The following is a 16,242-nucleotide window of genomic DNA, read 5'->3' on the forward strand; positions in this document are numbered from 1 at the left end:
ACGGGACTCATTACTTCCTAGATACGATATCTATAGGACATACTGGCCTAGCGGGAAGACTGGATGCATTTATCGCACCCACGTCCTGCAGCAGGGGTCGCTAGGCTGGGATCTTTGTTGGTGCCTTAGAGGCCAGATATTTTACTGGTCCCTCGATAAAGAATTTACAGTATGAAAAGCAAAAATTATAAGAAATAGGCTGAAGCCTTAAGCCCCCCCCCCCCCCACAGAGGACGGGCGACCTGTGCAGCCATATGGGGCACCTCTCTAGAAGAGGCGTACGTTTCTGATCCCACCAAATATGCGTTAAGAGGTAGGGGGCAGTGATGACGAAATTTTGCTGACAAGGGGGGGGGGGGGGGTTCAAAAATGGCTAAAAATTTGCTTACGTAATACTTGAACGGCCCCTTATAACCGAGAGAAACGTATAAGTGAGAGATCACTGTACCTGATATAATAGAGCTCAAATTGTTTGAAGGATTGTTCCATAAATATTGAAATTACTCCGAAAGGGAAAAAAATAGATTTTTATCTGTGTGCAAGTAAATTTTTCTAAAGAATTTTTTTTTGTAAAATTACATTATTGCGAACAATATTGTGAAATAGTTAACGCTGCGATAATTCTTCTAATTGATGAGAATATTAGAGTGTAATAGTTTAATTATAATAACTTATTAACCGCATCTATTACTAAATGTATTTTAGGCTAAAATCACTATTGACAATCTCCGCAAGATACATTCACCTCCTCCCAGACATATTGACCTGTTTCGGAGTGGGAAGGGAACAAATTATTTCTACTGATCAATGTATTAATTATTCAATTTCTGAAATAAATTAATTAAACACGTAATTATTACTGGTGATAGTCAATGAATTTTAATATTAGTAACACATTGTAATATATTAATTTATCTATTAAATATCTCTGAGAGAGAATTTACTTCAATTACTATACTGTTTACGACAGCCGAATCCCGGGAAATTCCCGCTTTCCTGGGATTGAGAAAAACCTGGGAAACGTTGATCCCTACTATGAGTATACTTGCCTGATGAGCAAAGAAACTATAGAGATGCGGTGGATATCTTATCTGAGAGAAACTAGGGATAAATTTGACACTGTGAGTCATAATAAAACTAAGTGAAATCTCGATATAACGATATTCTGTGGAAGAAAAATATCATAGTAGAGGTATTATCGTTAAATTGAGAGACTGACATTGAAGACCATCCGGGGCGCAACAGGACGCATGATCAGCCGAGGCAAGCACAAATTTTATAGCGCCCCCCCCCTTATAACATTCAACAAGAGGTAAAAAGGTGAAATTCACACCCCCTTCTGGTTCGGGCCTGCTTGTTCCCCTTACCCCACTTACGGTCCTGTTGACCATGGACCACTGTGCGGAAACTTCTATACCATAAAATGATTTACCGCACATCACTTATGTGTACTACACAGAAAAAATAGCTTTGCCGCATCTTATTAAACACTTTCGAAAGGTAGATAGTACAAAATACCAATGTTTATCAAACACGCTCGAAAGAACAAAAACTGTTGAAGTTAAATATATATATATATATATATATAGAAGGGGAGTTGAGTGAAATATATAAAAAACATCTTTTTATACTGGTTTCAAATTCAAAAAAACAATATCGTTATAGAGGGATTTATTGTGTGCAGTTAAGAATATCGCTGTATCGATAGTTTAACATTATACTAGGCAATTCCAAACAAGATTTGAAAAAAGTATCATTGCAGAGGCCTTTATCATCGAGTGTCGTTGCATCGAGGTTTTACTGTATATAAAAACTGCAGCGTATGTTCTCATAAGGGGAGTTGGGGGAAGGTTGACATTCACTCAACATTTTTCTTCCAGAAAAAGAAAAAGGTTTCATTTTTTAAAATGTTTTTTTACTGTAAAAATAAACCATAGTCTCAGCTCGGAGGCAGATGAGGCAAAAATTTTCGGGGTGAGGAGGAGCCCCCGGCACTAGCATGTGGGGCATGGCTGGTTCTGCAAATCCTGCCGTGCTCTCCCACTGTACCAACTTTCATGAACACTTATTCCTCAAATTCACTGCCCCCGAACAGCCCCTCTCCCTTCCCACAAATACGCTTCTGCGTGTGTTTGGGGGGGGGCATGCAAATTATTTTTTTTACAGGTTTACGTGTATTAGATAAACGCAAACTTATTCATTCCCCATAAAAACAACAATAACACATATATGTATCTTTAAATAAGTTACAGCTTTCACACAGTGGGTATAACATGATTTTGGGATGTTCACACAGTTTTGAGGAGATTTATGAGCTGCAAATTCCCGGGTTGAACATATTCAACTGGTAAACGCCCATTTCGGTCTTTAGTGTCTCGGAGACACGGACGAGCTTTCAACAAAAGTTCAGCGGCGTCGTAGTTCTGCGATTCGGCAGCCTTGTGCAAGGGCGTCCGGCCATCTGAATCAGCGATGGACGGGTCGGCGCCGAACTTCAACAGCAGCGACACCACGGCGAGGCGACCCATGTATGCGGCTCTGTGCAACGACGTCGACCCACCGGCTGTGGTCATTGAGTTCGGATCCGCTCTGTTCTCGAGTAGTAGCTCGCATATTTCCACATGTCCGCTCCTCGACGCGTAATGGAGTGCAGTGTATCCGTAGGTGTCTTTCTTGGAAGGATCGATTTTCTTCTCTTTGATGAAGAAATTGACTTTGTTGAGATCGCCATCAAGTGCCGCGGTCCATATACCACGTGAAAACTCCAGTTCGTCCAGGCTCTGGGCAGCAACACTGTGTTTGCCACAGGTGCAACCGCTTTCATGCATTTTCGTTCGCGTTTTTGTTTACATGTGAGTTCCTGACGGCTTTGGCTTAGCAAAAGCTTGAGTTTGTAACTTAATTATACAGTAACCTGAACGTTTGGATTATCTGCTGATAAAAGCAAAAAAAAAGTTCACAACGATCGATAATTTCAGAAGAATATTATATCAAGACATGTGAAGAACATTATAAATTGTCATTAAAATGGTCGAGAACTGTCACAAAAATCACAAAATGTAATGACTCAACTGACCGCATTTTCCCTTAGAGGAGAAATAAGGCTTCTCAATGCATTTTCCTGAGTAAATCATGGAGAATTGCAATTCAGAATACGTGACATGGTTGATTCTTGCCAAATATAATGCCAAAAGTAAGAGAAGTTGCCAACTATTGCATGAATATTTTAAAAAGGTGTAATATCTATTAAACTACAGTCGAATCCCATTATAACGAACTTCAAGAGACCGGAGAAATCACTTCGTTATAATGAAATTTCGTTATAAAGAAATCCCAGGTTTTAGCATTATTCCTATGCAGGGGCGTAGCCAGAAATTTCGTTCGGGGGGGGACCACTTTCATTTCGGGGGGGGACCAAAGTGACAGAACAATGGATTTGGCCATCTTTTTCCCTTTTTTCGGTCATTTTCTCACATTTCGGGGGGGGGGGACCAAACCCCCAAGTCCCCCCCCCCCCCGGCTACGCCCTTGTTCCTATGCAAACTTATCTGGGGGATTAGAAAAGTGTTGGTTAAAACAAGATTTTCGCTATAACGGTATTCGTTAAAACGGGATTCGACTGTATTAAGGGGAGTTGCAATGGAACCATGAATTAGGCAAGGGAGCAGTGGGTGATGCAAGTTTCAGATCCACTGCCCTAGATGTTGAAATTCTGAATGTGTTTCTTTCTTGAAGATACGTGAAAAACGTGACATTTTTGCAAAGAAGTCGCCAAAATTTCGTGAAAATACGAAATGTCCTGAGAAATATGACACGTATGGTCACACTTTTTTCTTGTTACTGCTTCGGACAGTTGCGTCGTTCCAGTGTGACTGTTGGTGTTTGCGCACCCCAAATTTGATTCTAAAATCAATATTTCCCATATGCAGCTCAAGATGAGAATCCACAGGTTTCAAACAACACTCCCAACTTCCCTGGTCACTCAGGATCCCATATTTTTTTTGCAGATGAAATATGGTCACAGTATCAATCGAAAGAAAGGACGGGATAAAAGAGCACTAATATTTATGAGGTCCTTGGAAACTATCAATGATTTTGTGTCTTGTCCACTCTCTGTTGCTCATTGTTTTGAATGAATATTTATTTCACAGACATTGTTTTAGTTTCGTCGCGACCGGACACGTTAATCAGTGCTCCAATAATTTATCATTGAAACCGTAGCATTTAGAGTTGAATTAGGTATGAATTTGTGTGTATGCGATTAAATTAGTGGTAGAAACTTTTGGTAATTTTATATTGATTCGAGCCATTCAAAGAACATTATTCGTGATTAAAATATACATAAAGAGAAAAATCGTGAAGATGGGGGTGGTATCACTCCGAAGGTTTGGCTTATCCAAGATAGACAATGGCATCTGAGGAGGTGAATAATAACATAAACGAACCTAGTGCTGAATCTAAGACAGATCCTCCAGTGCTATCCCAGTTTAGCGGCGTAGTTGATGATAATGAAGAAGACCTAGAAGAGAATTGCACAGCGCCTCTATTATCACCAGTCGAAGCGATCAAAGACGGAGAGTCCTCAGGCTGCGATCATTCGGGCGAAGATGAAGATAAAAAAGAGACATCCGTGACACGTTCGCATCGCAAAAAACCAGCGCAGTCACAAGCTTACCGTTCCGAAGAAGACGCGGATGGTTATAGCAGCTCGGTCAGTAGAAGAACCAGACACTCCGAGAAGAGAGCGCCCCTGATAACTCTTTCGTCGGACAGCGATTCCATAGACGGGAGGGAAAAGATGTCTCGTTCGGACGAGGAAGCGCCCTCACCCAAGCCTGTGAACACAGAGGTTGTTAGTAAGAAACGGGTTGCTCACGTCAATGCAGAGCTGATCAGGAAGTTTTCTGCATTTGGGTGGTCGTCGAGGAAAGATGGAGGGAGAGGGGATGACGACAAGATGTCTGATTACTCTTCAGACAACTCGGAAGATGGGAGAGCTAAAAAGACAGCTAGGCGTAAGAAACAACAGAAGAACCTAGCATCTAGAGCTGCACTGGCTAAGAAGAAGTACTTTAGGTCAAACACCCTGAGGCGCCGTTGCGTGAACGCAGCTAAGAATACAATCTTGAGCGGTGTGAAGCCAGTGGGGAAAGTCGGGAGTTTGAGATCGAGGAATCAAGAGACTGCTCCACCTAGACTTAAAGATAAGCAACCGATAAATGTACCAAAAAGAGGACGTCCAAAGAAAGTCACGTCCAGTCCATCTTCGTCTCAGTGTGGCAACAGGGAAAGTTTTGAAAATGCTGCAGGGACAGATGATGAGGCATCGATGAACAATTCTGACCAGACCTCATCAAAAACATCAAATGTTTCTGCGGAGTATGAGGTGAAAAACAATTCGGAAAAGACTTCTAATGGTGGGAACAACAACACTGTGATTCTCAGGCGCAGAGGTCGGCCAAAACTAAGTGATAAAGAACGGGCATTGAGACTAAAGAAAAGGAAGGATTCAGGCTCTGCCATTGACAAAAAGATTAAACCGATACTCCAGAATGAGAGTTGTTTCGAACTGGCATCCAAACTGCCGAAATGCAGGGAATGTGTACTCATGGCGAAACACAAGAACAGAAAAAATCAGCAGTCTTATTGCAGGTTTTTCGAGTATCGTAAGTTGTGTTTTGCAAAAAATGGAAACATACTAAATGCTGGTTTTTCACAGGCGACCGATTCGACCATGGAAGATATGAGACTATGGTTACCGACACCGGACAATGCGCCAGCTGACTTGACTATAGACACTTCCAAGGCTCTATTAGTTCAAGTCGGTGACCAATTTTGTGATCTCATAGAGCAGGAGAGGAATGCCGTCAAGCTTCACATTGGCGCAGATAGAATGCTAACATGGAAGCGCATCGTGCAAGGGGTCCGGGAAATGTGCGACGTGTGTGACACCACTCTGTTCAACATACACTGGGTTTGTCCGAAATGTGGCTTAGCCGTCTGCATCGACTGCTACAAGGTCCGCAAGCAGGGTCTCACTGCTGAAAACGAAGAAGGCACAATGAAAGGCGTCGATGAGTACATGTGGCTGCTGTGTAACGGACGGCAGCCGCATCTGCAAGATCAGCTCATCATGGCCCAGATCGTGCCTGGTAGCGCCCTGTGGTTGATGGGCGAGGCAATGCACAAGGCCAGGGACCGGTGGAAGATAGCGGCATATTGCGGATGTAGGCCACATGAAGTGATGAACAAAGCAAAGAAGAATGTTCCGACTGGCATTTGCAAAGAACTCATGTGTCATGTGTCAAAGACCTTCTCGCTGTGTCCCAATAGTTCTGAGCCAGTCAGGAGAGCGGACGATCTGAGCAGCTGTGGGAAAACAGATGTTGAGATTGGCGACAGTGGGATGAAGTGGCTGGCAAATATTGATGATAGTGATGATCCAATAGCAGATTGCGACCCTTGTTACGAAAGTTTCACTTCCTTGAAAAACATCCTCACTCAGGGCGGTCTAGGCGAGGAAAGTCAACCCGTAGCGCAATCAACGTATTCATCGTTCACACTGGACGATATTATCGTGTCCGTTATAGAGGCCAAAGCGGATAAGTCTAAAGGAATGACAGAGAAAGATGCTTTCAAATTGTTCAACCATAGGTATCCCCAACCGAACAGTGGCAGAGATCCATTGCCGATTCGCATCTTCACAACAACTGAGAGCAGTATGATCTATCCGGATGTCCCTCACTCGTGGTTGTGTAATGGACGGCTCCTCCTCCTCCATCAAACGGACCATCCAAAGAATCTGGAACTTTTCCAGGAACAGTGGAAGCGAGGTCAGCCAATAATGGTCATGGGTGTCGATCAGAGGTTGGATATGACTCTGTGGACTCCAGAAGGTTTCTGCCGTGACTTTGGTGAGGTGAAGAATGACCTTGTGAACTGCCGGACTGGAACCGTTATCCAGAACCTGCCCATGAAAAAGTTCTGGGAAGGTTTCGAGAACTTCGAGAAGAGGATGAAAGATGAATCTGGGGAATACATGCTGTTGAAGTTGAAAGACTGGCCTCCTGGAGAAGACTTCAGCGAGAAATTGCCAACCCGGTTCCAAGATTTGATGAGAGGACTCCCTCTACCTGAATACACACATCGCGACGGCATCTTCAACTTGGCAGGAAGGCTCCCCCACTGGTTTGTAAGACCTGATCTCGGACCAAAGATGTACAACGCATACGGTTCAGCTCTGTATCCCACAAAGGGAACAACGAACCTTCATCTTGACGTCAGCGACGCTGTCAACGTTATGGTCTACGTCGGGGTTCCACATGACGGCAAAGATGAGGACCACATACAGGAGGCCCTAAAGGCAATAGACGACGGCGGGTGCGACTCCCTAATGCGGGAGAGGGTCCGATCCCGTGGGGTCAGACCCGGAGCACTGTGGCACATCTACAACGCTCGTGACGCCGATAAAATCAGGGACATGCTGACCAAAGTCGCGATAGAGAGGGGCGAGAAACTCGAGGCTCAGCACGATCCTATCCACGATCAGAGCTGGTATATCGACACTGAACTCCGGAAGCGACTGTATCATGAGTACGGGGTCGAGGGATATGCCATAGCGCAGTGTCTTGGTGATGCCGTTTTTATACCCGCTGGGGCACCTCACCAAGTTCGAAACCTACACAGCTGCGTCAAAGTCGCCGAAGACTTTGTCTCTCCCGAAAACATCGGTCACTGCTTCAAATTAACCCAGGAATTCAGGCATCTCTCGGACACTCACACCAACCATGAAGACAAGCTTCAGATAAAGAATATCATCTACCACGTCGTGAAAGACGCGCTTTCGCATCTGATGGATCCGGATGCCACAAGACAGCACCATCTTGGCATTTTATAAGTTTTGCTCTGGTGGGTTCGTCTCACCTGTGGAGTGTAGAGTACTTGATGATTACGGCCAGTATAATCAAATCTATTTTCGATGCTATCGTTGAGCGGAAGTAAAAATCCTGAGTTTCGTTTCATGTTCTTCATAACAATGGACACGTGAAATGAAGCGTTATTGATGAAAGTGACTCATCACAGTAGTATTATGATACTTGAAATTTTCTTTTCAATTTCATGCATGAAAATTATTTGATGAATGGACGAACATAATTTGTTCCGGTTTATTTAGTCGTCGTATGGTTCATGTGTTATGTAGTTTTCTTTCAAACAGTAAGTGATTATCTTGCGACTGTAGATTTGTTCAGTTATGTGTTAGTCCAAGATACAACAGCCCGTAAATAACATAAATGTAACTTTTATTAGTCCTTGTGTAATTACAGTAAGACCTTGATTATCTGATGCAATCAGGACAAGTTTATGCCATAGCTGCTGAGTCTCTTTCGGATTTTCTTCCAGCTGCCCGAAGTCACGATAGAAGGGGGCAAAATACTCGAGGCTCAACACCATCCTATCCACGATCAGAACTGGTATATCAACACCAAGCTTTGGAAACTATCACAAGCACAAGAGTCGAGGGATATGCCATGGCACGATGTCTTGCAGACAATCCTGTGATAACGAACTCCAAGAGACCAGAGAAATCACTTCATTATAACGAAATTTTGTTATAAAGGGATTTTTAGGTTTTTGCATTTTTACTATGTAAACTTATCCGGGCCATTGGAAGAGTTTCCGTTGGAACGGCATTTGACTGTTCAATGAGTGAATAACTATATAACTTATTTATATTTTATAAAAATACTCACCAAATTTCTACTCTATCTCTTGAAAAATTTGGAACTATAATTGTGGTTGTCAAAAAATCCCAACTTTTTGGGATAAATCTCCTCTTTAATCTAGAAAAAAATCTTTAAGTCTCTCTCCCCCCCCCCCCCCCAAAAAAAAAAAACAGCTAATGAATTGTATTGAATCATGGCAAAATTTTTCATTTTGACAAGGTACAGTAAGAATTGGAATAATTTATAATCTATCTTCATTGTCACGTGAGCTGCATTTTTCGACCATTCATTGATGGACGCTAATTACAATCGTCCCTCTCTGATTGAATTTCAGACTTCAATGATTACCTTTTTACTGAGGAAAGTTTTATTGGAAAATGGACGTGAATTGACAGGAAGCTGTGGTTCCAATCAAGGTTTCTACCGTATTGTCGAGGAATAAAAAGTAGAAACGCCATCATAGTTATATCTTCTGTATTTTGCCCTTCGTTATTCACATGAATAACTGAAGCTCATTCAAGAACTGAACCAGTCTATGAATTTAATTTGTCGTCATGGCTACAGAATAAACTGCTTGCTTTAATCCACTGGAAACTGGCTTATATGTTCTTGATTCTGGTCGAGACTTTTTGGAAATGTTTCTATGATGTTAAGAATTGTTGGTTTGGCTTTCAAATTATTTGTTGTGCAAATGATTTGATAACAGGTTCGGCTCACTGATGTGTATGATGTTAAAGTCTGTTTTTTTTTTTTCTGTTCCTATGAGTAGTTGGTCACTTCACATTAGGACTGTAACATATATGCAGCTTTAGCGAGGTCAGAAATAAATTCGGCCAACTTTAACATACGTTTGTAGTATTTCGATAAAGATCACCGATCATGCGTGTGATAACATCTTTTGAAAAATTTTGCACCAAAGCAATGCAGATGGTCCTATTTTTTAATTCTTTGGCAGCGCCTCTGCCTCCTATGCACATAGTGGCCTATCATATTTTTTTGTAAAATTTTATACATGTTGATCCCATTCTATGATACCCGTTTTAGTGTATTTATTTACATGGATGGAAAGATATATCGGTTTGGCAGAATTTCACAAAGTAACTTTGGCATCTTAACATGTGGCAGATAGAACCGGTTAGGTGGATATGGATACATTCAAATAGAAGCCTTGAGAAAAACTGAAGAAAATGGTTGTGGTTGTTCTGTCCTAATACATATAGTGATAATTTCTAGTGTAGTCTTTCACTTATGTTTCTCAGTTATAAGACAATTTTCTATACTTCCAATGCAAGATACAACATGTTATTCACACTGAAACGCCTCTCTCACTTATGTGTCTGTACAAGGGAAAAAGACGCATAAGTGAGAGATAGCTGTAAGCAATAATATATCTGGATGCATCTCAGTGAGTAAAATTTTACGAGCATTGTGCAGGATGCTTTGGCCATGAATAAGTTCAAACTTTTGTATCTGTTCCCATCCTGTAGCTCGAATCTGTCACCATTTGACTGTTTTATATTTGTTCAAATCATTTTGAGAAAAACTATAGACACGAATAGGGATGAGTATTGTCGAGCGCAGAATAGAGAAGTATTCAGGATATCGTACACACTCCACCTAGTCACAATGATCGACTTAGTGCCTCCTCCTGGACACTGTGTTCTGTCTTCAGGTATACCTTTTCCTGTGTCTTTATAAATCAGCACAAACGGGTGTCGTTCAATCAACTGTTGCGCAATAAATGTTCATATGAAACCACAATTTTACAATTATGTCTTGCCAATTTGATAAAATGTTCCATATCAACTCAATTTTGCGTGTAAACTGTATCTGTTTAACATAGACTGTCTGACCGAACTTTTTTTTGTGTTTATGTTTATTGGATGCGATAGATTATCGCTTAAGAAAGTTTCAGTTCCAATAACCTAATGCTATTCTTATTCCAAAAAGATGTTTATATAAAAAAATGGCATTTCCTAACTGACTTGTGCTATGTATATGAAGACTAATAGAAGAAACGGACAAAAATAGTATATTATAGTCTTAGGATAGAAATTTATTTTAGATTTTTCTCTGGATTTAAAAGAATCTTTCCACAGGTATCAAAGTATAGATGCTGTATTAAAATTTGATTCTTTTTTGATTATCATCTGCTGTAATGAATTTATATTCTGTGGTACCTAGACTTATAAACTATTTCTTGATCCACATTATAACTGAACTGCCCCATTTGAATTTGCAAAACCTTCACAAATTGCCACCTATTTTCAAGAAGTTTTTTCCCCGATCGTGAGCTAATAACTGCTTTCCACCCTGGAAAAGAACATTTACTCTGCCCATCACTTTTATTTCCATCACTGTCGTACAAAAACACCTGTCATGACATGTGTGGCGTTCTATAGGAAGAGATGGTTTTTTTTTTTTATAAAAAATTTTTGTATTTATGAGCGTTTATTATACTGAGCATATAATTCCTTTACAATGCTGAAAAGAAGAGAAAAAACACTCGCTATTTTTCTTGCTGCTTCTCTTATCCAACCTTGAACAGTTGATTGATTGGAGAAGGAGATGGAAAATAGTTATTCTGTAAAAAAAAAAAACGTCGTGTTTTTAGGAGACAAAATATCTTAGGGTGACAGAAATAAAGCGGATCAAGTTTGACGAGATATCTCGGGATTGCCGCTGAAAGGGTTAACATCACATGTCCTCCCTGTAATACAAATGCCTCGGTATTTAAATTGGATTAGTCAGTGGTATGTAACATAAATACAGTAAAACCCTCGATAATTCAAACACGCATTAACCCTTTAAGTGGTTTTGAAAATTTTCCTGATCTGCATTATAACTGTGAAGCATGCTACAAAAATTTTAGTTTCATGTTTGGCTCTTAAAATAAGATTTCGTGATAAAAACAAAAATTTCCATTTTGTAGAACTGGATTTCTTCGTTCTTTTACAGAAGCCCTCTCCAATCTCAGAAGTGGAGTCCCGTGTCAATTTATTGAAACTGCAGCCTTCCCCCATATGCACACATAAGAACTGAACATTGACCTGGAGCGATGGTAAGAAAAGGCTCAGTATAGGCATGTTGGCTGTGAAATTTATTGGCTTTTTTACAACTCAAAGAAAAGGCACATGACTCATCAACTGGACCAGCGCTATTCATTTCTTGTGTCATTTGAGGTGAATCACCATAGAAGATACACCGCCACGCTAATCTCAACACAAAGCTGCTTTAGCAACCCTGGAGAGAAAGGAAGAACCTTTGCGTGGGTGGGCATCAGAGAGAGGTGAATAACCCCACTAGAAACATGTATATAAACCTGTCCTTTTTGAAATACATAGTTATTATCACTTTAACACTGATTTAATTATAATGAAGATTGGTTACTATCGAACCGATGTGTATTAGATTGAGAAGGCAATAACAAGAGCTTATATATCACCTCCCCACATTGCCATTGTACATTTTAAAACTGTGCAGGGTGATAACCGTGCTTTTCAAAGTTGTCCATGATCACCTTCCCGTCAATAACCCGGATAATTGAGGTTGTAATGTATTTCTGCCATAAGTGAAACCCAGTTTATCAGTAGCCCAGGCTATGTAAATAAGTGTTTTTTAATTAACTTTTTTTTTTAGGGTAATATCAATATTTTATTTACTTACCCCTTATTTTCACTGGATAGTCATTCTAAACAGATAAAATACATACTTTTTTTGTCTTTTTTTCACTCCTTGTGGTTTGACCGTGTTTTTCAGTTATCTGTGATCCTCCAAAGCAGAATGTTTTGCAATGAGCCCTAGGCTGATTGGAAATTTTCTGTGGTTAAAAATTCCCATAATAAAATAATGTTCCTAACACTTTCATAAAACTGTTCTGCAGTAGCACTGGTTGGTCTGCGATTTACATCACAGATTTCGGCATATTCTGCTTTGGGCTCTGTAATCACCTTCCCCACCATTAGCCCAGTTAATCGAAGTTCTACTGTAACATGGTCCTGGTTTGGAGGTTTAGAAAAAAAAGGTTCTAAACTAAACACCAGCGAAATAAAGCGTGGGTGTTGAGTTGTTGTTGTCTACACTATGCCTTATACAAGGGATGTTTACAAAGTAACAATACAATGGCTATAGTATTTTCAATTCAATTTTATTAATATGTTAGATGAATGATAACAATACGACCCTGACATCAATGTCAGGGTTGTACAACTTCACTGCACACCAACTCCAGTCTCATATATCATCATACGGCAATTTCCAACCTGTGGAGTTGGGTGGGGTACGAAGGTTCTGTCCATCAGTGGTCACCCCAGGCTCAGTAGTTAAAGAATTTGTTCCTAATGTCTTTGCCCAAATTCAAGCCCATGGACCTTGATGGTAGCCAAACCACTGCAAATGGACGGCTATACTACTAGTTTTTGTGCTCCAGTGTCATATTTATTCTAAACATTTTTGTTTGACAAATTATCAACTACTTCATATTACCACCTTTGTCATAATATTTATTTGGCCTGAGTATAGTCCTCCGACCAGAAGATAAGACTTGGCTATGTCATGTCGGACGATTTTAATTATTTTGGGTAAAACAACTGCGCAAAGAGAATAGCCTGTCAGCGACTGATCTTTGTTTGGACTTGAGCAACATTTGCCTTCTCCTTCCAGAAAAGAATAGAATTGTTTGACGTGACATGCCATAGTCAATTCTCATCTCGTGGTTCAGTAATGGTAACCTCTACCAGCTAAAATTACCTAAAAATGCTCCCTTTAAGCAAATTTTTCCCTTGCTTTCAAAACAAATGTGCTGCCATTTAATTGATAAAAATATGAAATCAAGTATTTAACAACAAGAAAAGCATTTCACTGAATTTCTTAAATTGTTCCTTTGTTTGATGGAATTTCCCCCACACATCAATTTTGGCCAATTTTTCCCCATGAATATGGGAAATTTTGAATTAATATCATGTCAGGATTGTACTACTTCACTGCACACCAACTCTGGTCATATATCATCATACTGCAATTTCCAACCAGTGGGGTACGAAGGTGCCATCCATCTGTGGTCGTCCCAGGCTCAGTAAGTAAAGAATTTGTTTCTGATGTCTTTGCTCGGATTCAAACCCATGGACCTTGATGGTGGCCTTCATAGTGGAAAACGAGCATCTTACCACTGCACCTGGAGGGCTATACTAGTTTTTGTGCCCCAGTGTCATAGAAATCTGTCGTTGACCATCGATGCCGCATTGTAACTTCATTTTTTTTATTGTGTCATGGATCGTTTTCTGTCTCCTAAGATGGTTCTCCATTTAAAGAGCTCAAAGTCCATGCTGTATGGTCAAACTTATCACCAGATTTTTTTTTCTTCGAAATTGCATTGGTGGCATTCGCTGTGTGAGCCTGAGCAGGAGGACATCATTCGTCAACATTACCCTCAGTTTGTGTTGAATAGTCCATCAAAGATATTGGCAGTATGCAGCGGCATTAATTGTGATATGCTGTATGGCAAGGGTATTCAACGCACTGCCCTTAGATCCTTTTATCATGGCGCACTGTCCATTTTTAGACAATGGCTAAAACATTCAAAGGCGATTGAATTAAAAAATAATTTGATTGAGCCTACAGACCTTTGAGAATTATACTACTACTAAACCACAAATCCACCTCGCCCACATTTCTCTAAGGAACTTCTAACGAATCGGTAGGTGGTGTGTGCACGTGTTGTGAACTTAATGCAAAGTTTATTATGTGTAATGTGCTGCTATCTGTCATTAATTTTTCTAACTATGAGTGAAGGCAACAATAGTAGCGTTGTGGGAGTGTTGCTCTCTGTGGCGAGACTTTAACAAGGAGACCAGCTTGCATTTGTACCTCGAAGTTGGGAACCGCAGAAAACCAACTTCAGCCAACCACCACTGTGGCATTCAAACCCAGATCTTCAAGATACAATGACCACTCGATCACCACAGCGGCAAGCGGGCAAGTTATACTGCAGCAATATTGAAATAAATACAGTCTATGCTCGTTATAACGACCCTACATTATAGCAACAGTTCCATTACAACAATTGGTAAGATAGTTCTCAAATGGTTTCATAAAACGACTATCACACATGTTTTACTTTCGATGTAACAATCTTCCCAATATAACCAGGCCCGTCATTTAGAGGTGGGGGGGGGGGGGAGTCCCCCCGGCTTTTGAAAATGCACTAAAAATGGTAAATATATATATACATACATTGAGTACATGTGCTTTGCCCCTCCCCCCCCCCCCCTGGAAAAAATTGAAATGACAGCCCTGAATATAACGTCCATTTTTGATGGGAGAAAAAGGATCGTTATATTAAGCGTTGACTGTACTTTCCAAGATTTATTTGATCATTTTTGTCGCACCACGATCATTTTTCTGCACACGAGGGCTAATTAGACCGGGACCTACAATTTATTGCCAGTTCCGAACGGCAGGCTTGTTTTTTATACTCATCGAGAGGTTGGTGCACTAACCCCTCGATGGGGGGGGGGGGAGATTTTTTGCTCCGTTTTTTGTTGTCGTCAAGTCGCCATTTTTTGTTGTACCCCTGTGTCAGGAAAGTTTTCTGACAAGGACGAACCGGGTATCGAACTCGCGATACCTCTAAACATCCTTTGGTACTTTAGGCAAGCATCTTATCGACCGGGCTACCGCGCCCCTTCCAAGCTTTATTAAAAGAATTTTTCAAGATATAATGAGAAGGAAATAACTTCAAAATATTGAGCAGGAATAATTTCAGAATTACAGAAATAAATTTTCGTTTAAAGTCATTTTAGATTAAAAGAAGTACTTAATAGGAACTTTTTTTTGGTTTTGAAAAAGAAAAAAAAATTCAGAATTGGTGAAAAAAAATGATTTCGGAACTAATAAGAATTTACAATTTATAAAAGAAACAATTTTAGAATAAATAAAAGTGTTCAATTATTTTTGACCCTGTTTACTCGGGGTGGGGCTCGTTGGCCACCTATTATAAGAGATGCCACTGTGTATTAGATTAAAAGTCATTGAAACCTGGATTCTTACAATTATAAATACAGTTGAATCTTGTTATAACAAACTCCACGAGACCGAAGAAATCACTTTGTTGCAACAAAATTTCATTATAAAGGAATTCCAGGTGTTTGCATTGTTCCTATGTAAATTTATCTGGGGGATTAGAAAAGTGTTCATTTAAAACAAGATTTTTGTTGTAACTGTATTTGTTAAAATGGAATCCGACTGTACTACTTTTTACGTTTAGAAAGTTCAAAGACTTATTACAGAAGAATGAATACATATAGAACTTGCTTATAAGGCTCAATCAGAAACGATGTGAACAAACATTCTGCGCAAATGACCCCAAAATCATCTGAAGATGAAGGGAAAAAAGCATCAATTTTTGAAGAACACGGACTTTTTGTGACACTCACTTGATGTTTATTTTTATTTCACATGGGTGATGATGTCAGTCTTTCCACCATGACCGATGTTTGTCCTTAACAGAACTTGTACAAAA

General features: G+C 40.2%; 2 protein-coding genes across 2 annotated transcripts; one reads left to right on the plus strand and one right to left on the minus strand.

Annotated features, from left to right (window-relative positions):
- Positions 1-1,656: 1,656 nt before the first annotated feature.
- LOC149078033 (protein phosphatase 1 regulatory subunit 27-like) lies at positions 1,657-2,874 on the minus strand. The gene has a single exon (XM_089241426.1). The coding sequence runs from the start codon at positions 2,826-2,828 to the stop codon at positions 2,289-2,291; it is 540 nt and encodes a 179-aa protein (XP_089097552.1). The 5' UTR covers positions 2,829-2,874; the 3' UTR covers positions 1,657-2,288.
- A 1,217-nt stretch (positions 2,875-4,091) lies between these two features.
- Kdm3 (Lysine demethylase 3) lies at positions 4,092-10,869 on the plus strand. The gene has a single exon (XM_089241599.1). The coding sequence runs from the start codon at positions 4,409-4,411 to the stop codon at positions 7,895-7,897; it is 3,489 nt and encodes a 1,162-aa protein (XP_089097725.1). The 5' UTR covers positions 4,092-4,408; the 3' UTR covers positions 7,898-10,869.
- Positions 10,870-16,242: the final 5,373 nt, after the last annotated feature.

Source organism: Pholcus phalangioides, unplaced genomic scaffold, assembly GCF_987345545.1.
Source record: "Pholcus phalangioides strain wild (caught in Gottingen) unplaced genomic scaffold, Ppha-v1.0 ptg000014l_1, whole genome shotgun sequence".
In the NCBI taxonomy this organism is placed as follows: Eukaryota; Metazoa; Arthropoda; class Arachnida; order Araneae; family Pholcidae; genus Pholcus; species Pholcus phalangioides.

What these genes read in the sequence shown, in the direction of transcription:
- Kdm3 (XM_089241599.1), top strand. Translation starts at nt 4,409, where the DNA reads ATGGCATCTGAGGAGGTGAATAATAACATAAACGAACCTAGTGCTGAA.
- LOC149078033 (XM_089241426.1), bottom strand. Translation starts at nt 2,828, where the DNA reads ATGCATGAAAGCGGTTGCACCTGTGGCAAACACAGTGTTGCTGCCCAG.